At 47.5% G+C, this 23,376-nt stretch overlaps 1 protein-coding gene across 6 annotated transcripts in view; it reads right to left on the reverse strand.

The window, feature by feature from the left end:
- The window catches only part of LOC142583006 (solute carrier family 2, facilitated glucose transporter member 8-like), a 66,656-nt gene that overhangs the window by 10,251 nt on the left and 33,029 nt on the right, over positions 1-23,376 (reverse strand). For 2 of the 6 annotated variants that reach the window (XM_075693229.1, XM_075693228.1), the window contains exon 2: positions 3,547-3,793. In XM_075693229.1, coding sequence (XP_075549344.1) covers positions 3,547-3,781 — 235 coding nt within the window. In that variant the 5' untranslated portion in view covers positions 3,782-3,793. Of the gene's footprint in view, positions 1-3,546; positions 3,799-7,318; positions 7,731-23,376 lie in introns of those variants that run through there. The other 4 variants (XM_075693227.1, XM_075693224.1, XM_075693230.1 and 1 more) reach the window with 3 other exon arrangements.

Here is a 23,376-nt window from a genome sequence, read left to right on the forward strand (position 1 = left end):
CGTTGCAATACAACACTTCGCAAAGTAATACTTCTCCTAAGATGCAGGTCGTTCAGCGCACTGATCAGCAAGGCATACTGCCAGCCAAATATCGCGGCGGAAGTGTGTACCTAACTCAGTTTGCCCGTGCTTTTCAATTTCCCGGAACATTTGGGTAGCACCTCGTATAACGCGACAACGCTCGAAGTTCTAGAGCCCTTCCACTCGAATTGCTCACTGAATGCGTCAATATGTCAAGTCTGACCTGAAAAAAGGCGCACCGAACTTTTCTCGCCCAGCTTACAAGTGCTACATTGAAACTCTCGAACATTTCCTTGCAGTACAATCATCATTCTCATCGTCCTATTTATATCAACTGCAGGACGAAGGCCTCTCCTAGCGATATCCAAATACCCCTGTTTTCGCCAGCTGACCCCATCTAATGCCAGCAAATTTTCTAATTTCGTCACTTCACCTAATCGCCCGCCGTGGTAAATTACGATGAATTCCCTTCTCTTGGCACGCATTTTGTAACTCTAACAGACCACCGGCTACCTCATTTTGCTCTCTAATCTACACCGCTGTCTCCCTGTCCCTTAACGTTGTCTACCATTTTTCGTTCCATCACTCGTTGTGAGGTCCTTCACCTCTTCTCTAACCCCTTCGTTTACCTCCAACTTTCTGCCCCGTATGTTAATACCAGTAAATGCAATGACTGTACACTCTTTTTTTTTTCAAAGGCAAGGTGCTCGTCATGACTTGATGACTGCTGTATGCGGTCCAACCGATCTTCATTTTACTGCAATTAGCATTCTTTATTAACTTCACTGAGTTTTTGGTGTGTCTGTGCGTTTATCTGCCCCTAACCTCATTCAAGCTAACGCGGGTCTAGTGGGTAGAGCACCGGGCTGCTGTACTAAGGAAACCTCGCTCGAAAGCAACGTTTGACGCCAACTGAGGTCATTTGGTATGTGCCACTGGGGATGTGCCACTCGATATTTGCCACCGGGTATTTGCAACAGGGTATGTGCCGATCTTCAACGACAAAAAAAAAACAAAGCAAAAAAAGAAACTTTTTCCTGTGCTGGGCGAAACCGAACCCGGGCCTTACTGTTATTGTGTTCCAATGAACAAAACAATTCACCGACGACTATGATACTCCCAATGCGAGATTTGAGCGCAGCTATATACGTGTTTTCATATAGCGATATACTGGCTGGCGCGGACAATCTGTCTCGTGCGGCTCGTTGCAAAAGGAGCGAAGAGTGACGCAACTGCCTCGCCAATCGTGACGCGTGGGCGCGATTCACAGCAGCCGCCGCCAACGGACCTCTGCTCAAGCAGCGCTTTGTTTCCATACAGGCGACGCGCGCTACTCTGGTGCCATCTCGAAGCCATCGTCGCCGCAGAGTCTGCCGTGCGCGGCACTATGCTTTTTTTCTTCCGCTTTCGTCATACCCTCCTCCACCTCCTCCGCTTTCCGCCTCATGGTTGCGCTACACTCTCCTCCCGCGCTTTGCTCCTCGCGCTCTCTTCACTATCCCCGTCTTTCATCTCCCGCTGCGCTCCGCGTTCGCTCTCATCTTCCGCTGTGCTCGTTAGCTCGGTTACGAGGTAGGACGCCGACGTTCGCCGCAGGAGCGGGCGTCAGGACTGGCAGAGACAAGAGTCATAGAGATGAGGTGCTCTCAAAAAATTCCGGCAGACATCATCTCAAGATGAATGTCGACGTCAATGCAATTAGCACTGAAGCAATATAGCGACACATCGTATTGCGACCGTCGAAACGCATCATGTATCAGGCCTGTATTGCAGCCTGGCTCCTCCGTCGCGCTTCGCCTGTAGGCACACTGTGCCATCTAGCGGCAGCACCACAAAGTCTACGCGTGGCGCGTGTGTGAATAATATATATATATATATATATATATATATATATATATATATATATATATATATATATATATATATATATATAAACTTCATAAACGGACGTCATTGCGTCACATATATTCAGACGATGCCGTCTGAATATATGTGACGGGGGCTCGATTATGCTGAACACCGGAGAGATGTTAAAGGATATTTTTTGCAATTGAAGAACGGCAAAAACACAGCGGCACATATTCAGTGATCCAAGTTGGCGCCAAAGAGATTCGTTGCAGAGCTGCACATACCCAATTTCAAGTACCGAGTGGCCCGATTTGGTCCCATACTTGGTTTCGAACAGGGTTCCCCCAGCACAGCAGCCCGAAGCTTTACCCGTTAAACCACGGGCAACCCAGTGACAAGTTTGCGGGTAAATGGTTAGAGACCGAACCCTAAAAATGAATGAAGTTCCTAAAAAAAATGCTAATCGCCTTATTCATACACAAGCCACGCGCAGATTTTGCGCATGGCAAAAGCGATGTGTGCAGAACTTGTTAAGCCTACCAGCGCTCTGACTGCAAGGAACACTCTTACGCAAGACGAGTATGAAGACTAACCACCATAACAGCAGAATAAGAAGCAACGGGAACTGGTATGTGTCGGCTGTGTACCGTCGCTTCTTATACTGAATATTTACGCGAGTATCGCCGGAACACACAGCCCGCGCGTCACGAAGGGTCACCGCTCCTCCTCGCACACATATTTCATCAAAAAGAAATGAAACCACTAGATAAAGGTTAGTCTGTAGAGGTTAGTCTCTGTGATGTCAGCCTCTCGACAGCCTCTGCACGCTACCCCGGGGCTACCGCAAGAAGTTGCTTGAGATACGGCCACCACATTACATAAAGAGAAAATTTAATTATGACTGGAGATTTCCACCACATTCCTGTGCATTGAGGAGAGTTTAATTAGGTTCCGGGACATTACGTGCCAAAACCGCGATCCGAGAGTGAGGCCCGTCATCGTTGACGGGCCTCACTAAATTTGTCCACCTGGGGTTCCTTCATGCGCCTCGCAGTTTTGGTTATACGCTGGAGGCTGTAGGCGCCGTGGAGGGATAGTTTTTAGCCCACGATCTTTTTCAAATCGCTTCATTATTAGAGGAGAATAGAGAAACTGAAATGTTGCGTTGTCACACTGCCAGGCGAGCTTCACTGCCAACGTAGACACACACTCCTGTTTCATGGCATACCCAGAAGGAGACGGGAGGGTTGCCGAGGGCCTGGCAATCCAGGGCCCTCCGCGGCGCACTCCCAGTAGCGCTATGGCGCGTTCTCCATTGAACGTTTTACCGAGGTCACGTGCCGCAATCGGCGACTTGCAGAGAGTGCGCCTTACGCGGAAGCATTTATGCGGGCGACATTGACTCTCTGGCTAAATATTGGAGGAAGTACGCGCGGGCTCCTCTGAAATTTCAGCTGTTTTCGCGCAGTGAGGTCGTTTCATACTTCGCAGACACGACTGCCACTGAGTGATCTACGCACCGCGCTTATCCGTTTTCAAACGCCCAAAACAGGTGATGGAGCCGCTAACGTGGACTCAATGCACTGTACACGAGCGTTTCCTTTTTTTTCTTTCTTTCTGCGGCAACCGCTGCCGGGATCGAATCCGCGACCTCGTGGTAAAGGTGTCTGAGCTCACCTCCAACGAGTCCTCCGAAGAGCGCCCCGAGCGTGACCAGCGAACCGAACCAGTCGCTCTGGCTGTCGCTGAAGGGCATGCGGCGTCGGATGTCAGGAAGCGCTGGCGACGAGTAGCTGAGCGTGAGACCGAACGACGCGCCGCCCATGCACGCCGAGCACACGGACAGCACCAGTCGAGCACGCCACGGGGACCGGCCGTCGGCGGCGGTGAGCGCCCGCCTGTCCTCTTCCATCTCTTGACGACCCTGCACTGACGAAGCGAGCAGTTTCGAACGCACCATGGTCAGTCGTCTCTGTGAACGCCCGCAGAGGAAAATGTTGGCACAGATAATGGTTTGAAAGCGCGTCAGATGGAAATATTAGGTCAGGCCAGATTGCCAGGACGACGCTTCGGGAGTGGCAAATATAAGTTAAGTCAATCTTTCCCGGGAGCCATTGTCCGACGTGTCGGAGTACGATATGTAGGGTCGCCCACTAACAAGGGCAACGCCTCCTCAGTTTTCAAGCAGCGTCAGTAACACGAGCCTAATGTACAGTCCCACAGACAAATTTGTTTTGAATAAATGTCTGTCTGGAGAGTCAAACCGGCCACATTTGTCAGGGGAAGTAGTAAATGTTCTAAGCTATGCTGGTGTAAGTGCCAGTGCAATGCTTGTTTTTTGTCTTTTCTTTTTTGTAACAGGTCAACCTAATAACGCTACGATTGGCAATGCCACAAGTAGTTTTAACGGTCTTAGAGACTTGATGAAAAGAACGCTCAAGCAGACGGCAATCTAAACCTTGACGTCAGCTATCGCGCACTTCGGCTTGCTCGCTAGCTTCAATGCGTGTGTCTTATGGCAGCTTGTAGTCTCAGAGGCCTGTAGACGTCTTTCAACGGCTGCGAAACTTCTGTCAACAGGATCAACGGCGCATTCGATCATTTCTATGGCGTCGGGTTGGACAAAGTTGTAAACAATAATCACCAGTCCTCATTATCACCTGCTAATTACCGATTACGTCAACCAAAAATATGTACGTACTGATTTTACGCAGGTGACATCCCCAGATTCAGTGGCCACGACTCAACAGTTTTCGTGCGTTCTCTGAGGTTGCCCGGGGTCGAGCTCTTTTAAAGAATAAACAGTCTTGGGCGGAAAATCCATACACATTTCGTCGTAAGATTTTTGGTATATGCACTACGGTCCTGCCAAGCAGCGAACATGGTGAATATATATATATATATATATATATATATATATATATATATATATATATATATATATATATATATATATAAGCCAACTAACCTATGGATGGCAACACTGTGATTGGCTCGAATTAAGAGTGGGCGAACGGGTGAAACCCGATCCTGGAGCCATCGTTTCGACAGAGACCGCATACACACGCGTGTGTACACGAGCCCATAAAGCCACGTGTACGTACATACGTGGCGTTATGGCCATGCAGGCAGCTGCACCAACGCGCTAGGGAGGCTGACAAATGTCGCGTGCACTCTTAAAAGAAAAGGCGATCTTATTTACTACCTAGCTGTCACAGCACTCACCACCTTGGTGTAATTTTATTCGGTAAGACTATAGAGTTAGTACAATTACTGACACAACAAGGTAGTCACTGTTGCTAAAGGGCTTCACCTACCAGTTCCAAAAGCAGTTAGCACCGCAGAACACAATGTTTCCAGCCTATAATTTATCGGCTAGAAACATCGGCACACAATTTTCGCGAACAAGTGAGGAATCCGCAAGTACATAATTAGCTAAAAAAAGTGGTAACTTTCCAAATTTTGCGATTGTGGTATATGCTTACATTATAAACTTGAAGTCAATCGTATTCTAAGACAACTCCATTTTATTTGACACTTCTAAAGAGGTTTGCGTTTCGCTATATTCATCATCAAATTTGACGCTCATTTAGCGTTCAGCGGGAGTCTCGATACAGAGAACAACTCTTCCTGTGACGCAGCCAGTTACGGGAGAAAGGCGGAAGCCGGTCTTGTGCTTGCCAGCCGAGAGCAGGAGTGCAGCTCCGCTCGGTTCTATTGAATGGCGTGCTATATGGTATGAGCTATATATGTATACGTCACAGGGGGGATAATCGTCTTTGTGGCGAGATTCCCGCCTCCGAAAGCAAGCTTAGCGTATGGAAAGTCAAATTGGATGACGAATATCTCGCAACACAAACACTTTAGCGTGTGTCAAATAAGATGGAGCCGTCTTCGAATGCGATTGTTTACTAGTTTAAATAATAAATTGTGGGGTTTTACGTGCCAAAACCACTTTGTGATTATGAAGTACGCCGTAGTGGAGGACTCCGGGAATTTCGACCACCTGGGGTTCTTTAACGTGCACCAAAATCTAAGTACACGGATGTTTTCGCATTTCGCCCCCATAGAAATGCGGCCGCCGTGGCCGGGATTCGATCCCGAGACCTCGTGCTAAGCAGCCCAACACCATAGCCACTGAGCAACCGCGGCGGGTTGCATGTTTGCAAGTTTCTAGTGTAAACATATGCCATGCATAGTAGCAAAATTTAAAACGTTACTCAACCGATTTTTGTTATGTACTCGCTGATCTCTACTTGTTCGCAAAAATTGTCTGCCAAAGCGCATAACCCACTTATGCAAGCAGCATTTGCATAGCAATGATAGCCTTTCTCTAATTAGTGATAGTTTGACTTTAAGTACACTGTATACAGTTGAAGATTGTAATAGCAGTATAAACCGCGTAAACTGAAACCTAATACGACGACAAAGAACCTTCAAACTTCGCACACGTAGAGACAACGTCTACATTTAGAATAAACCATTAACAGAGTTCGAGACACAGGGGCTACGGGCCCTAGCCCCTGCGTTTCGGACCCTACTTCTCTAGAATTCTGGTTGATTTCACTTTCCTTTATTGCGATTCAAGACAACATAAATGAGTAAATGATGAATTATTTGATAAAACACCGGCGACATTGTAGCCATGGTGCTTAGCTGACAGTTTTAATCGACTGAGAGCATGTGCATGTGCAGATGGCAATCATAGCACGTCCTTGAAGTTGGAAAGCGAAAGCGTGCTACTTAATCTTTGACCCTCACGCTCAGTCTGTCCTTCGTGCTCAGAGATATCTTATATGTGCTTCCAGTCCAGCCGCCGGATGCTAACGCCTTTCTCTCATTTTTTCGTCCCCCCCCCTTTTTTTCCCCCGTCCGATCATGTTCAAGAAATCCTCATTGACTTGCAATGTTCATGAAGCTTGTGACCTACTTAAGATGGTGCTGCACAGGATCGTCTTGCTTATGAGCACACATAATGCATGTTCCTGGCATGACTAAAACATTTGGTAGTTTGCCGCTTTCGTTTTTACAGTTCTTTTGTTATTTTTGTGTAACACGCGGCGCAAAACAACTGTGAACTATGTCCTTCACCTCCTTCTATATATCACTGTGACTTCAGCTGAATGCTTCGCAAAAAGGCACGGCTACCGACAAAAGATACGCTATAGAAAGCAGTCGGCCTATACCACAAAATACCAAGCTACTGGGCGTCCGTGCGTACCGAAGGATCTAGCCAAGTGCATACAGCGACTGCCAGCATACAACGACATTTATCTTCGCAAAGCGCACAGTCGAGCAGCGAAGAACCTCGGCACTGACTCATGCTCGCGGCGCAGCTTACCGACGAATTAATGATAGGCCGACGGAAGAGCTAGATGACGTGACCGAAATTTCAAAGACAGAATAAAAGAAAGAAAAGGACGCGGCCGTTAACGTCGCGTTCACTCACGTCGCTCGCGGGCTTCGTAGCGCTCGAGTCACGAGCTGTCGCCGACGCCGTCGGTCCTTTCGTTCGCAGTCTCGGCTAGGGAAGCCGCACAAACAAGAGCTCGGCGCGCGCTTTTTGCCGTGCTGGCAATACGATCGGGCACGTGGTTGCAGGCGTCACGTCATGCCGCGGTAGACACGACCGGCGCGTCTGCCTCCGCTCGCATGCCGCAAGTGTGCGCGTACGGCAACGGCATCCGACGCCCCTCTGAACGCAGCGCCCGAATGGAAACAACAAAAAAATGCTTCCGATAGAGTCGCGAGAAAGCCGTCGAACTTGCCCTTCTAAGACGGCGGTGGTGGTGGTGGTGGCGCGGCCGATTAAGAGATCAACTCGGGGGCAAGTGGAGGGAGAAACCACCCCGTCATGGGAACAACGCCCACGCGTTCCCTCGTTACGGCAGTGAGTGGCAGTTATCCTATCTTAATCTCTCGATAGCTATCCGCGCGGTGCACAGCAATCGGCACGGAGCCAAAGCGGCTGCATGACTGCGATAAGTGGGGAGGCCGCAAGGCGTGCGCTTTTCCACCCCGGAATGCCTCTCGACCGGCAATGTCAAAAAACAAAAGCCGAGATTGCGTCGAGATTAGCGACAGATACGACACAGTTCGCCACCAAGGAGCGTTTATCAGTCAAGCAGTGTGTGCGTATGTAGATAACGAACCAATAGCCTCGGCTGAAATACGAATTAATCTCAAACAGTTCCACTAATTTGAGCAAGTCTTGGCTGGAGCTCTAGTCCCTGTATGTCACTTCTGTGGTAACTTTCACTTTGGCGTGACGTAACATCCAGCCAAGGAGGCTATAAATGTTTCTGAAGTGAAAGTGGCTCATCGAAAGTGAAGCTGGTCGCCGCCATCTTGCTCGGTGCAAAAAGCCCACGCTGCGCCGTGGTTAGTCGTCGTAGCAGAGCGCGGATTGTACTGCCGCGTTGCTGCTGTAATTGTATTTAATGACCGTGACCAGCTTTTTCAGAGCATTGAAGCATCTCAGCAGTCCATGGTGAAATAATGCGTTGCTTTCGGCTGTATAAATCACCTTAAGAAGACGCCGGTAATAACATTTCACCTGCAAGTACACATTTCTCTTCGTTTGCTTGCGGCTGCCTGTATATATGGTTCAATTTAGTGTGATGTGCGTTTTCTTCTGTTGGGAACAATTGGGAAGGCGCACGTATATTGACACGTGCACTTGTTTATCTTTTACGGGTAAGCGCCTTTCACCGTCTAACGAATGTTATCGCTCTGCGCGGGACGCGCCCGCATGTATCGGAAGTTTGTCGAATGTTATCGATGGTTCTGCAGTCAGCGAAGCTTGTATAATCTGATTGCACGTACGACACGAATTGTGTAGAACTTTCGGGAAGACACGCGGGCACCACCGATTACTCTGGAACCTTCGATAAAAATCGATACGCTTGACCGGCAGCCCAGATTTTCGACGATCGCCGAATGTGTTCGTCGCTGTCGCCGTTTTTTTAGTGTAGCCTGTTATTGAGGACACAAGTTCGCCCAGTAAAACGCTGGTTTCGTCATTCCCAGTTTTTTGCTGCTTTCTTCACCGTCACTATACTACGTGACAATATGGTGTACACTACACGTGTCTCGATGTTAAATTTACGCTTTAAATACTCACTGGCACATCGCTGCGCGTGGTAGCGCTGGGATTTCGCTGCTAGGTTGCAAGCGCGTTCAAATTACTTCCCAAATACGCGTGCGGTCTGATTGCACGTGCCGCAATGTGTCTGCTTGTAATAGGACTTTATCACAAGGGCGCTTATGTACCGAGCATTAGGTACTAGTGAGTACCAGTCAGCAGCTGTTGACGCGCTTTAGATTTCATCAGTGCGTAGGCATTCTTTTGCGAGTATCCCAGCTCTGTCACGCGAGAAGTGTAATGCTTTGTATCTGCACATAAATGCGTACTTTGCGAAGACATTTAATTGTTATAATAGCGTAAATGTAGATGATTGGTAGCTTTATAAGTGATTAGAAACATTGAAACCGATAAAGAAATTTATCAGAGAGAGAGAGAGAGAGACAGAGAGAGAGAAAGAGAAAAGGATGCATAGAAAGGCAGGGAGGTTAACCAGAGGCAGTTCCGGTTGGCTACCCTGCACGGGAGGAAGGGTGAAGGGGGCGTAAAAGGAGAAAGAGAGCGGAAGGGGGAGATAGAAAGAAATAGAGGTGAGCACGACCAAACCGCGAACACTAAAGGGAGGTAGGGGGCGGCGTTCTTACAGTCTATCGTGAAGCCCCGCGGACCGTAGAAACCTTAATAACGCGAGCAAGGCCTTTAGCGTGGATATGATAGCCATAGCAATACATATGGCTACATTTAAAATGCATGGGGAAGCTTATGGTAGGGTAGCCCAACTGAAATTCGGGGTTGGTTAACTTGAAGTTTGGCGATGGGCTAACTGAAATTTGGGGATATGCCAATTTGCAATTTGGGGATGGGCCAACTTAACTGATGAGTGGACCAACTTGAAATTTGCGTGTGGACCAACATGAAATTTAGGGGTTAGCCCACCTCCAAATTTCAAGCTGGCCCATCCCCAAATTAAAACTGGCCCACCCCCAAACTTAAGTTGGCCCACGCCTACTATAACCTTCCTCATGTATGTCTTATGGAGTCCTATGTATTCCTAGGGTATTCTCTCTGATAAAGTTTTTATTGGTTTCCATTCTTCCCAACCTATAAGCTACATTTACGCTATTGTCACCATTAAATGTCTTCGCAAATTAGGCATTTTTGTGCAGGTACAAGGCATTGCACTATTCGCGTGACAAAGTTGGGATACTCACCAAATCATGCTTACGCATTAAAAGAAGTTAATAATTAAAACGCTTTCATGCATACAAATACTAAATTTAGTGCATATATTACTGTAACTAAACTGCATATTCGCAAGTAAAATAGTTAGGTGAGAGAAATATTTTTTATGCAAGTTTTTATCGGGGAACCGAAAACGCACTCGAGTGCCGCGCGTATTCCGAGGCTGCCTATATGCTGTGCCCGCTATCTTTTTGACCCCGTCAATATGGCCACCGGTGGCCTCACTCACTCCCGTAGGCGGCCGCAGCGGCTGGCACTCCAGAAGTTTTAGTATATACCCTCCTTACGTCTTCGCATTGTAGCAACGGGCGTTCTTCTAGCTTCATGGCGCAAACGATAACCGTGAGTCAAATGTGGCACCGTCGACAGCGATTGATCGAAAATACTGCCTCTGCGTTCCAGCACCCAGCGTGTCGGTATCTGTCATTATTGTTTTAGCCGATAGTCACGAAGTCTAATGCCGGACATGGACGCCTGCTGACTCGCAGAGCTCAGCGAATTTTTTCTACGTGAGGAATCACCACCACTGACGACAGTGTGATGCGATTTCTGATGAACGGAAGTTTCATTTAGTGCGTGTACATTTGTCCTGCTCGAAGTCCTCGAAAGTCAAAGAATGAGATTTTATTACTTGGCGTAAGTTTCCGACCCATTGCTGTTGGCCGTTTTACGCAGACCTTTGGCTTCCCATGTGTAATTTATGCTTGTAACAAAATTTGCCGCATTCACGAAGATACAGTAAATTGCTGTTCAAAATATAATGTCATTAGAATCCCATCATCCAAAAAGCCTGGTATAGCATTTCAATATTTTGAGAACGAGTGGCAGCAAATATACTGCGCTTGTTATAGCCCTTTTCTCGTGCCCCTCTAAATATATTACCTCTTTCTTCCAAGGTTGCGCTTCGGTGAGACAGTATAGAATACAAGTTTTGCTGCAGACTAGCAAAAACAGTCATATCTGGTGCTCGCTTCAACATTGCCAGTGAATACGGAGGGAGCTGCTTGGAAAAGGGATCTACGTTCCATCCGACATAAACTGTTAACTGCGCAATTAATTCACCCGAGACTATGTCGAACATTGTTTCGTTCAGTGTTGTATAGCGCGCTTCGTCAAATGGAATTAAATAGTGCGAATTGCAACATGAACGCGCACATTTATTTTCCCTCTTTCCAAACGACATTTGCTGGAAAAAGCGGCAAGCAGTCGGCAGAAGATTCCGTTTGAAAGAAAACAACAGCCCAACACCGCCGTTATTAGGGGGCTCAGACGTCGGCTAGCCGTGTGCGACGGTTGGCCTTTACGGATTCCTATCGACCTACACCGCAATTTAACGGTGCTTTGGCGTTTCAAGTTATCCAGCACAACATGTCTTATATGGACAATTCTCACACCTGTGTGTGAAGCGGTGGGACGTCGTTTTAAAAGGGTGTTACTCTGACAGCCAGACATGCCTAGCAATTAGGATGGACACGCCGAGTATCGTCGGCTTTCTGCTTTCTACATATTAGCTGAAAACCCTTGTAGAGGCCGCGTAATGCGCAGACTTCAAATTTGTAGCTGGACGAAGAGGTGAGCTATAGTGAGCTCTTTAAAAGTGTTGACTTGTGTCTACCGCTGTATACTCCAATGCATTTTATGTACCTATTCTTAACCCACTTCTGCTATAGCGCAAATTGCGCTGCAGTATGTATAAATAAAATAAATAAATAATAGTGGTGAGCGGTCACCATGAAAAAAAAAGGAAAAGTTAGAAAAGAAGCCCATAAACGGCACAAAACGAAGAGACGGACGTAGCGTAGGGTTCGTGGCTTTTGGCGGTGGCGTTTTCGCGCTGCTTGAATGTTGTTTCTAGAGCGCAGCTCTTAGGCGCTCGTTCCTGCAGCGAGCGTCGGCGTCGGCCTCGGCGTAACCGAGCGAACGAGCGCAGCGAAAGATGAAAGCGAACGCGGAGCGAGCGGTGGCGTGAAAGACGCGAGGAGGAAAGTGGAGAGCAGGGCGCAGCGCAACCAGGAGGCGGAAAGCGGAGGGAAGTATGGCGAAAGAGGGTGAGTACAGGAAAGCAGAGGAAACCAGGGGCGCGATCGGAGATATTTTGTTCGATACGCGTTCTGTTCAGTTGCTGCAACGTCACAAAGTTGCAGTATGCAAAATTTGTGACAGCGGGGCGGAGAGAGCAGCCAATCAGGAAGCGGTGACCTCCCCGGAAGTTTATCTCCGTCGTTTGTCGTCTGCTTGCAAACAGTATACTACAAAGCCAAATGTTTCTCGTCTTCCAATTGAATGAAATCTTTATCTAAAAAAATGTATTTTTTCTTCTCAAGCCCAAACACGTTTTCAAATAGTAGTACGTGTGACTACTGCAATTTATAACTATTAGGTTCTTTGCGTCGTCCCTAGGTGGTGTCGCGCACAGCGAGAACGAAAAAGAAAAAAAAAAACGACGGGAAGAGTGGCGCACTTTTCAAGAGGCAGCGACAACATCCCAGTGGCTCGCTGGCACCGATGGTCTTGTCGATTTCTCTGTACAACCAACGAATTATTTGTTTCGAGAAACAAAAACGACGCCGGAATTCACTTTCTGCCATCTCTTCAAACGCGTTTCGCACCGCCACCCGCTCTCCTCCTTCCTCTAGAAAAGCCAGCGCAACAACCTAAGTTTCCAACGGAAGCGCCATTTTCTAGAATTAAACTATGAATTAGATTCAAACGTGCCATTCCGCAGCCGAAAAGGCCGCCTGTTGGATCCAATCCAATCCACCAGACGCGCCATGCGAAGCCGTATGATCGCTCCAAACTTCTCAACTCCCGTCGCGTTCGGACGAAATGCTCGGTGGGCGGATGATTGACAGGAGCGTGTCGTCATTTTGACGTCACCAAAAACGGGGCGGCGCCCCGCGGCTGGCGACGTCGGCGCGGAGTAGGCCAATCGCGCGCGCCGGTAACCGAACGAACGCGCCGAACAACCATCTCCGATCGCACCCCAGGCATGCGGCCAACGTGGAAACAAAGCGTTGGCTTGGGCTTCGCACCCACAGTGCATGCGCTACTTCGCCTGCGGCCCCGCCGCCGCTAGAAAATGCGCTCCGCGCGACCCACGCGTTCCCGTATTCGCGCTTTCTTTCTGAACAATGAGCGATGCAACCGGTGAAGATGCTTCGTCTGCCGCTGCTGCTAAACGAACTGCCCGAGCAGAGACTCCGCGCCGCCGCCGAGAGCCCCTTGTCCTTCAGAATCAAATTCTTTGCCATAGTATATCGTAAACTCATAACACATAAACAGCTGCGCTTGAAATTCATATTAGGGAGTATCGTAATCGTCGGTGAAGTTCTTTTTACACGCTAAATATGCCTTGCGGTGTTTTTGTCCCGGCTGCGCGTAGATGTGAATTTGATATGACAACCTCGATATAAATAGTTCCCTATTATCGTCACCGACACCAACGCTGCTCTCTTAATTGCAGTGCTACGACAAAATGCTACGTGAGGAAGTCTTATGTTCCCGTCGTTCTTGCTATTTTTTTTTTCAGCGAGTGAAAACAAGCGGAACGATTTCCTTCACAGTTCCTATTCGCGCCACGCTACCTTCCAGTAATCAGGCAGCTTCTCATCTGAAAACGCGCAGAAACAAGTATTGCAGTAAATTATTTAAGACACTCCAACGCATGCCAGTAATATTTATCTTTTTTTTCTATTATAGGGGGCTCCGATCTTTCTCTACGCAAAACAAAAGGAAAATAATGTCATATAATAGCCCTTATAAGCTCGCCTTGCGTCCTAAGTGCGCTTTTAGATGACAACGAAAATTTGAGATAATTTGCCAAAAGAAAATACTGTCGCCAACGGAACATTTAAGTGGATTCTTAAATGTGTTGTTTTCAGGTTGTTTTAAAAAAGTATCTATATCCCTACAACGACTTTATGTACATTTTATTTTGTAAAACTTAGAAGCTTTTACGTGATAATCATTTGTTCTGTGCTTCAAGAGGAACACCCCAAATGTTTACACGACTTCCCTTAGATGTGTCTTTTTATTAGTGGCAGGTCAACAAGGCATAGGCTCCCTGTTTCTTCAAAGGGAAACGTGACAGGCCAGAGGATCACCGTGTTCTCCCGCTCATTCATAAAACCAAATGCTACGAAATTTGGGACGCGTAAGAATCCCAGTTTCAGATAGTTTATATAGAGCAGTCTCTGTGCAAAATTTTAAATTTCGAGTATGAGTGGATGCGTCGCGAAAGGCTGACAAAAAAAGAGAGACTTTTGACAGCGAAAGTGAAGAAAAAGAATAATAAAAAATGAAAGTCACCGAAAATCACGATACCCCCTAATGCTAAGTTTGAACGCAACTCTCACGTGTTTTCATTTTTGCGATATACTGGCTGGAGCAAACAATCTGTCGCGTGCGGCACGTTGCAAACGGAGCGAAGTGTGGGCGCCACTGCCTCGCTAATCTGCAGGTCACGAGACCCAGCGCGTGGGTGACGCGTGGGCGCGATTCACAGCAGCCGCCGCCGCCGACAGACTTCGCAGACGACGCGCGCAACGCTAGCGCCATCTCGTAACCGCCGTCGCCGCACTACACTTTTCCACACACCCGTTCGCCGTACTCTCCTCCTCCGCTTTCCTCCTCGCGTCTTTCATCTCTCGCTGTGCTCCGCGTTCACTTTCATCTTTCGCTGTGCTCGTTCGCTCGGTTACGAGGCACAACGCCAGCGCTCGACGCAGGAACGGGCGCCTAATGGCTGCGCTCTAAAATCAGGGGCGATTTAGCGGTAAGCGGAAGAGAAATGTGTCCACAGATACGTCGCAGCTCTTTGAGGTCCGGTATCCATCCTTTAAACCACGTTCACCACATTGCAAAGTGTTCAGTGGGAGTTCACTCGTCTCGCGTCCTGCCTCTTCCAACAAGCGGAGCGCAACTGATGGTGGTCCGGAGGAGACCACTGCCAGCTGCACTAAAAAAAAATTGTTTAAGTTAACGCATTTTCATGCTTCTTGTGTGCCCAATTGATTATCCTGCTTGGTCAATACACTTGCTATACTAAAACTACGGTTAAAGGTGACACACGGTATACATTGTCCATCGAAAGCTGCAGCTATACTACATACAGGAATATTGCACGCATCAGAGTAAGCTGACGCCTGTAGAAAGCACGCACAGAAAGCTACCAAGCCTAATTGATTGGGCTCGAACATGGCATAGCGCGCAGAGATAATTCCTTTTGACGGGTTATTGTAGGCATCGAACCGTTCACAGAATGTCGCCATCCTTATCACGGAGCAGGGGAAGATGAGCGTACTGAGGCACCGTACATGTGAGAGAATTACTTTTTCGGTCTTGCATCGACACGCACAACGTATATCGCTGATATTTATTCTCAACAAAACGCACTCGAATGTGAACGAGCCAGATGCTTAGCCGGAACAGTCGCTTATAACCGGCTCTTTTATTTGCGCGATTCGGAGTACATGAAAACTACCAGCCAACCATTTAGTGGCAAGAAGCACGAGGCTCGCTTATCGTTAGTCAATAATCTGCGTATGTGCCACGCTGTTTCACCGTAAGAATCATGCAAGGAGCAGCGCACATTGGGCAAGCCCGTCTTATCTCTCCAAGACTTCCCATTAGCAATTGGCTGAAGGTACAGTTCCTCGCAATATCTACTTTTGTGCCCCTTTCGGTGGCAGTTGCCAGCCTACTCCTTCCCTATTTCCATCTCTCTCTCTCTGTGTATGTATGTTTTCATATCAAATAATAATAATAATAATAATAATAATAATAATAATAATAATAATAATAATAATAATAATAATAATAATAATAATAATATCCGCCCAGAGAGAAATATGGCGGCACTGGCGAGTTTTCTAGCGGTCACTGCGCCACCATGGCAATACCAGGTATTGGATGGTTCGACTTATCTTGAATGTTACTTACCCTAAAACATGGTCATGTCTGCGGAAATAAGGCGTTCTTGCAATGGAATCTTTATAAAAGGTATTGGTTGCCCAGTTGTACATAATGCATTGTTTCTTTCACATAACTTATCCCAAGTAAACTAATATAGCAAATATACACGAACGAAGCCGATCGTGAGCCTACTCAATTCTTTTACCGACTTGAGTGAACTGCCTACAAAAGGCCTTCACCTATTGAACACCTCGCGCAAGAGCTCCTGCTTTAGCAAGAAAAAGAAAAGATCTTATATAATTATACAGAAGAAATCAGCCTTTTACACTATGCTTTAGTAGAGACTTCACCATTCTTGAGAAATACGGTGTTCACCAGACGGATCTTCAGTGCGTCCTGGCTCACCATAGAACACCGCGAATCCGAAGCCGCCCCCCCCCCCCCTTCACGACAGCCAATACAACTAAAGTTTCAATGACTCTATGTAGAGCTGCACCACAGCGTCCTTTTTCCTTCTGGGCAACTGTGAGAAACGCTATGGCTCAAAGCACCCGTAGCTTTCCCAGCAGCGCACGGCGTTATCTTGAGTCGCTTTTTAAACTCGACAGCAACGGCCTGCTCCTTGCGCCGAAAGGCCCCAGGACAGGCACTTGAGAGCTCCCTCGGTGTGCACGTACAGTGTGTTCTCTCACGAGAGAAGAGAGCGCCGGCGCACTTCCTATCCTCAAAATTTTCCTATGGATTTCAGGACCCGGTTGTGCTTCGGGTCTCGCTCTCCGGGAGCAGCGTGAGGGGACAAACATTGGTTTCCGATAGTTACAAGCGTCGAGGTCAAAGTCTGGCGGAAACGTCAGCGAAAAGAGCGATGCGGAGCAAGCATCGCTTCCGATAGGAAACGCTGTCACGAAGAACAACAACGGGACCGCCCTAGGAGACGTGCGCCGTAGACCCGGAGAAGTATAAGGTATATACGTGTGGTGTACACAGACAGGGCACCGGAATCTGCGAATCTGTAGCTCTGCTGCAGCTGTGACCGGGCGAAACGGAGATAACGCGTCGCGTAGAAAGCACCACCCTGGAGTCAACAGAGGAGATGGCAGCTTCTACGAGACGTAAACAAAGGCCGAGAAAAATGGGAGACCACGCACACATGGAAAACAAAGAACCCTCAATTTACGAAATTCGCGAGTGAAAGAAAGGGAGGCAGCACTTGGAAGACAACAACAAGGGCGCATTGTTTCTTTGCCTGATTTGTTTTCCTTGCTTTTTTTTTACGGGGTGGTCTGTTGTGTATTTCGTAAATTGAATACTACGCATGAACTATTGTCGAACTAAATATTTCATTACACGTACAACTGTTGGCCTGGACTAATAAAATAAAAAAAAATTAGGTTATGGCTCAACGCCTTCTTGAGCAAGTGAATGAAGGGAGGGAAACTCGGGACTAAGCATGGCTCACTTTGGAGGCTTTACATGCGAAACTCCATGTTGAGATAAGTGTCCCATGGTGGGGTCCCGTTTGCAAAGGATGTCAACGGCTTAGACCTACCTTAAACTGCCCTATTTAAACGCGGCATCATCTCAATTATAGGGTCCAGTTTTCCTCGAAGCTGTCATGAACAGCTGTCAGGCAGCCACTTACACAGAGGTAACGATGATTTCTTTTTTTTTTTTGTATTTGCTAGCAGGGGTCTCCTCGCTCGACAAATCGCTGAAGCACAAGCCTGACCGCTTGGCTTGCGCTTCAAAGAAAATGTGATGGTACGTGCCTAGAGTGACATTTTCTTTCTCCATCTCCATCAAGCAGTCGCAAGCTTTACCCGCCGTGGAAATTCAGTGGCTACATGGAGGAAAGAAACAAAATTGGAGAGGCCCCGAGTCACGTTTTTGAAGCCTGAAGTGCAGCCGTGTTGGTGTGCCATTTCCCTGTCCGCCTCCGATGAGCTCGGTGGAGCAGATAGGCACGGCTTTGGACTTGCATTGCTACGAGCCGCCGGAAGTGTGTGCTGCTGACGCGCGTCAGAACAAAGCCTGCAAAAAATTTTTTTGACAGTTTTAGCGAAGCAGACGCGCTCCTGTGTTTTTCCGTAGCACGTTGAAGAAGACGACGAAGACCCGCGCCGTGATTAATTGAGTGTCTGGTGCTGGCAGACACTCACACTCACAGGCGCAACACAAAAGTTTCAAGCTTACACACCACACTCCAAGGTCAGTCAGCCTGTCCCGCGAACAGAATGTGCTGCGAATGGAAAGACACGGGCTGGAGAACTTTGTCTCGCTTTCAAGAGGCCGAGAGTAGCAGCGAGAGCTTAAGGAGCGCGGTTGCTATGACCGTTGAATGTGTGTTTAGTGGCCTAAGAGCCAGTTATGGCCAAAGAGCGCCATGCCAGTGTTAGTGACTTCGCAGTGGAGTGATGAATTTGATGAAGTTGATGTGACGTGGCTGTAAAAGGGGCCTTAAAGAATAGTCGCTTTAAAGTGCGTAAAGTCTACGTCTAAGATTATGGCCATGACTATGACGTGTACTATGAGCACTAAAATGCATTGCTAAAAATGATACGATATACAAGATATGTCAGATGCGAAAATTGGCTAGAGCACTACTGCCTCACCAGTGCCCTTGAGACACAAGTGCTTGGAGGCATGTGCTATACAAGACTACCATCGCAGCGGCATCCTCCGAATAGAGGATGCGCTACGAATTTATGTGGCTAATAAAATGCAAGACAACACGTTTCAGGACACCTAGGACTGTACTAGTACCAAAAAACGGTTCTTGGCCGAGAAACATTACAAGATGAAGAGGAATGTGCTGCCGGTATGCTAAAAAAAATGTCTCTTTCTCTCAGATTCGGCTTCCCGACACTCCAGGAGGAGGTGGAGGACGGTCAGCCTCTCCCTGCATGTACCACAGGTTGGAGGTTCATTTCTAGTGAGTAGAAAATTATGGCTGCCAATGTGTTTCCTATTCAGTCGTCTCAGAATAGGAGATGTGTTTAGCGTGCTTTTGTTGCAGAGGGCCAGAAACCTAACTGTGGCTTTATCCCGTGCAGCTTATTTGTTATCGCGTCCCACATGCGTTCAGTGGTTTCGCAGTTCTCTCGTAAGAAAGGCTTCAGATCTGTGACAGGGACATCAGCGGTAGGATTAGCAGCTTGCGATGCAATTGACGTGCCCATCTGGTCCACCAGAGCATTAACATCGATGCCCCTATGGCCAGGCACCCAGCATATAATGGCATGCTGGTTAGATATGTACGCTCTACACAAGACGGAATAGAGCTCATTAAGTACGGGATTTTTGTGCTTACAGAGTAACATCAAGGCCTTCACGATGCTTCGGGAGTCTGTATATATAATTGCTTTTTGGAGTTTCGATTTCCGTATTTGCTTCACAGCTGACGATAGTGCATAGGCCTCAGCCGTAAAGATACTTGTTTCCGGATGCAGTTCATGGAATTCTGAGAAGGATGAGTCGACGGCTGCATAGGACACCCCGGCCTGTGACTTCGATGCGTCTGTGTAGAACTCTGTGCAAGAGTGCATGTACTGTAGTTTTCGGAAATGCATTCGGACTTCGAGCTCTCGATCGTGCTTTGTAACTTCTAGAAAGGGTATGTCACATTCCACCACCTGCCACTCCCAAGGGGGTAGCAGCTTAGTTGGATGCATTAAGCGATGTTCGAGGAGTTGGACATGCATTTCATCGCTAAGCTCCCTCACACGCAGCGAGAATGGCTGTCTTACAGAGGGACGATTACGGAAAAGTGTAGCACGCGTCATATCGTTAAGGGTATTAGAGCATGGATGTGCGTGATTAGAGTGTCGCTTGAGAAAGATAGAGAGAAATGCAAAGGAAAGACAGGGAAGTTAATCAGAGACTATCTCCGGTTGGCTACCTTGTACCGGGGGAGGGGCAAAGGGATGAGAAAATATGTGAGTCTAATGTATGTTCTCTGTAAATGGAGTGGCCATTCATTTGATTCTACGTATAATCTTTCAATTGGTTAGTTCTAAAAGCGCCAGTCGCCAAACGTTGACGTTTGGCACACCAGTACCAGTGCTCCTTTGCGAAAAACACCACGTGACTTCCGCCGCACACTCTTCAACTGATCCGGGTCCTAAACGCTCTCCTACGTTTTCTTTCCTCTTTGAGTGGCTATATGGCGTTGCGCTATTGAGCTCGAGGTCGCAGGTTCGATCCCGGCCGCGGTAGCCACATTCCAATGAGGGCGGCATGCAAAAAAAAGAGAAAAAAAAAGCACGCGTACTTAGATATAGGTGCGCGTTAAACAATCCCACGCGGTCAAAACTAATCAGGAGTGAAACGTTGCTTTCACTCACATGCTGAACTGCGAGGAAGCGAACCGGAGAGAGAAACAAAATCAGGTGCTGCGAATACGACATATGTTGCTTGTTTGTTTGATGGACTGATCAGTTGATTCGTACATATATTTTCTCATTGTCGACGTTCACACAGTTGCAGCAACTTTGTGTATCTTATTTTATAATAATCGTGTCTTGCAATGCGATATCACTGGATTCACAGACGTACCTCCTACGCGAAAACCGATCCTTCCGGGCCCACAGTATATACCCATACGGGGACCGCCAACGTTTATAATAATCGCTGAGACGGCACAAAGAAATTGTTAGATCGCTAGATGCAATCCTGAACTGAACCATACGTTCGATCGACCCGTCTCGCACTTAAATAAACCTGGCTACAGAGCGAGACCCATCTATTGGACGCCCCAGCTGATTCGGCAAAAACAGTTACGCGCATCCGGTTTTCAAGGAATGCGTGGATACAGCATAAGCTGGAAGAAGTTTGCTTCGACTGCGTATCACGCCCCGCGCCGACGGGACATAATGAGGGAGGGAGAAGAAAAAAAAAAGGCATCGGCAGCACGTTCAGAAACCTTCATGTAAGAGCTCGGTGCACGTATGTTGCACGAGAGTATAAACGACTTACACGATGTGCTGACCATCCTGAACAGAGAGCACTCTAACTAGCTTGTTAAGTTATAATACGTCTGTGTGGTTCCTTGCTCTCGGTTTAGTTACGACGTCGGCATGTTTATGATGTTAATATTGTTTTTATTGACGCTATTTCTTTATTATATATCTATGTTTGCATTCTGCGTAATGTTTTTACTATTGAAACAGTTATTTCTTCCCATATATACCGCCGTTGCCTGTGTTCGTAACTCAGATATGTTTTTTTTTCTCTTTGCCGAATTCTTCCTCAGCTTGGAGGCAGAATTGGAGGAAGGGCCGCAGTATTCTACCAATAAATAAATAAATAGAGGAACAGATTCCCTAGGATGCTAGTGTTTGCAAAACCGTCGGAGACGTAGACGGTGATTCTTAAACACGGCAGGCATAAATGGGAATGAACCATGACTCCGGTACTGAGTAGTTGTAAAGAAGGACACGTTAATATTAACTACAGGAATTAAATGAAGAGATAGAAAAAGGTAAAACTCGCAACAAAAGAAAAGTGCATAAGTGAGTAGAAAGACTGCACGAATGCAAAATTGCATGTGAAAGAAAAATAGAAGATTCATTCAACGATGCAGGCCGAAAATAAATTGGAAGAAACATAATATGATCTAGAAAAAAAATTCCCCGACCATACTCCCTAATGCAAAATTTGAGCGCCGCTCTATACGCGTTTTCATTTTCGCATGTCGATATACTCTATACTGATTATATAGGTACAAGGTTTATATAAGGAAGAGAACGCTGTGAGTAGCGTGGCTGGCGCGGACAATCTGTCTCGTGCGGCACATTGCAAACGGAGCGAAGTGAAGTGGACGACATGATATGCGTAAAGGGCTTGGCTAGATACTTGGTAACCATGGTGACCCGCCGTGGTTGCTCAGTGGCTATGGTGTTGGGCTGCTGAGCACAAGGTCGTGGGATCGAATCCCGGCCACGGCGGCCGCATTTCGATGGAGGCGAAAACACCCGTGTACTTAGATTTAGGTGGACGTTAAAGAACCCCAGGTGGTCGAAATTTCCGGAGTCCTCCACTACGGCGTGCCTCATAATCAGAAAGTGGTTTTGGCACGTTAAACCCCATCATTTTTTTTTGACAACCATGGTTGTCAAGTATCAAGAAGAAAGAAACACATACACGTGGTAATTAAATCGCGAAGGTAAACTAAAATTTATGAAGAACGGTGGCAACATGGACACGTTACTCCCGAAATTATCTGGTAACATTTTCACGAGTCCTACGGCGGCAGCTCTTTAGTGTAAGAACTGAGAGAGCTCCTTCACGCACGACGAATTCAAGAGACGACACGGACCGATATTAATTCACGGTTTTAAAGGCGCCCTGCAGCGCGCCGGGAAAAGCTTGTTGAGCGGCACCGATGGCATCGCCTCGAGGCGGCGATCTTGTGCACTTCATATACAGAACGTGACGTGGGAAAGCGCCTATCATCGGAGGTCCCGTGCCACGTCCTCAAGGCCTGTGTGCCGGGGACGAGGAGTAGGGGGCCTCCTTATCCGGCGGTACGATAAAGTTGCCATCATCATCATCATCATCATCATCATCATCATCATCATCTATGATCGGTAAAAAAAATTTAATGTGCGATTTGCGTTCACGCAATGCTTGCGAGTACTGCGAGAAAAAAAAAAGAAAATCCGCGGCATTTCGTTTTGCAACGATCTTAAGTATTGCACAGCCAGGGGCGAGGCGTTGCAACTATGGAAACGACTCATCGCATGTCGAGCATTTTGGCGCGCCTACAGCCGCCTCGCGGAAGATGTTGCAACCAGAGGTGACGCCATGGCCAACTAGATTACAGCGCGCCGAATGAACGCAGGGCCTTGGAACGCCATCAACAGGCCGAGCAGGCTTGGCAACCACGGCGCAGCCGACTTCCGCTGATGACCATATGACGTTGTGGGAGAGTGAAAGGGGCACCTTAACGCCGCGAAGATTCAAGTGGAGGGTAACTCTCATTCTGCTTGCATTTTGAGTTCCCTCTGACCGATAACTAGGCTTTGCGTGGGGTCAACTTTCACAATTCACTCTGTTCTGTGTTCTACGAGACGCTGAGAATAGATCTAGAGCAAATATGGTATTGCAAAAAAAAAAAAAAACGATGTTGCAGGGCTCGTTTAATAAACAGCCTAACGCCCGCCCCAAAGCAATACAGGAACTATACAGAGAGGCGCAGAGTGAAGACTTTCGGATTAATTTTAACCATCTGGAATTCACCAACGTTCGCTCACAAAGCTCGGTGCACG

The sequence above is a fragment of the Dermacentor variabilis genome, chromosome 5, assembly GCF_050947875.1.
Source record: "Dermacentor variabilis isolate Ectoservices chromosome 5, ASM5094787v1, whole genome shotgun sequence".
NCBI lineage: Eukaryota > Metazoa > Arthropoda > Arachnida > Ixodida > Ixodidae > Dermacentor > Dermacentor variabilis.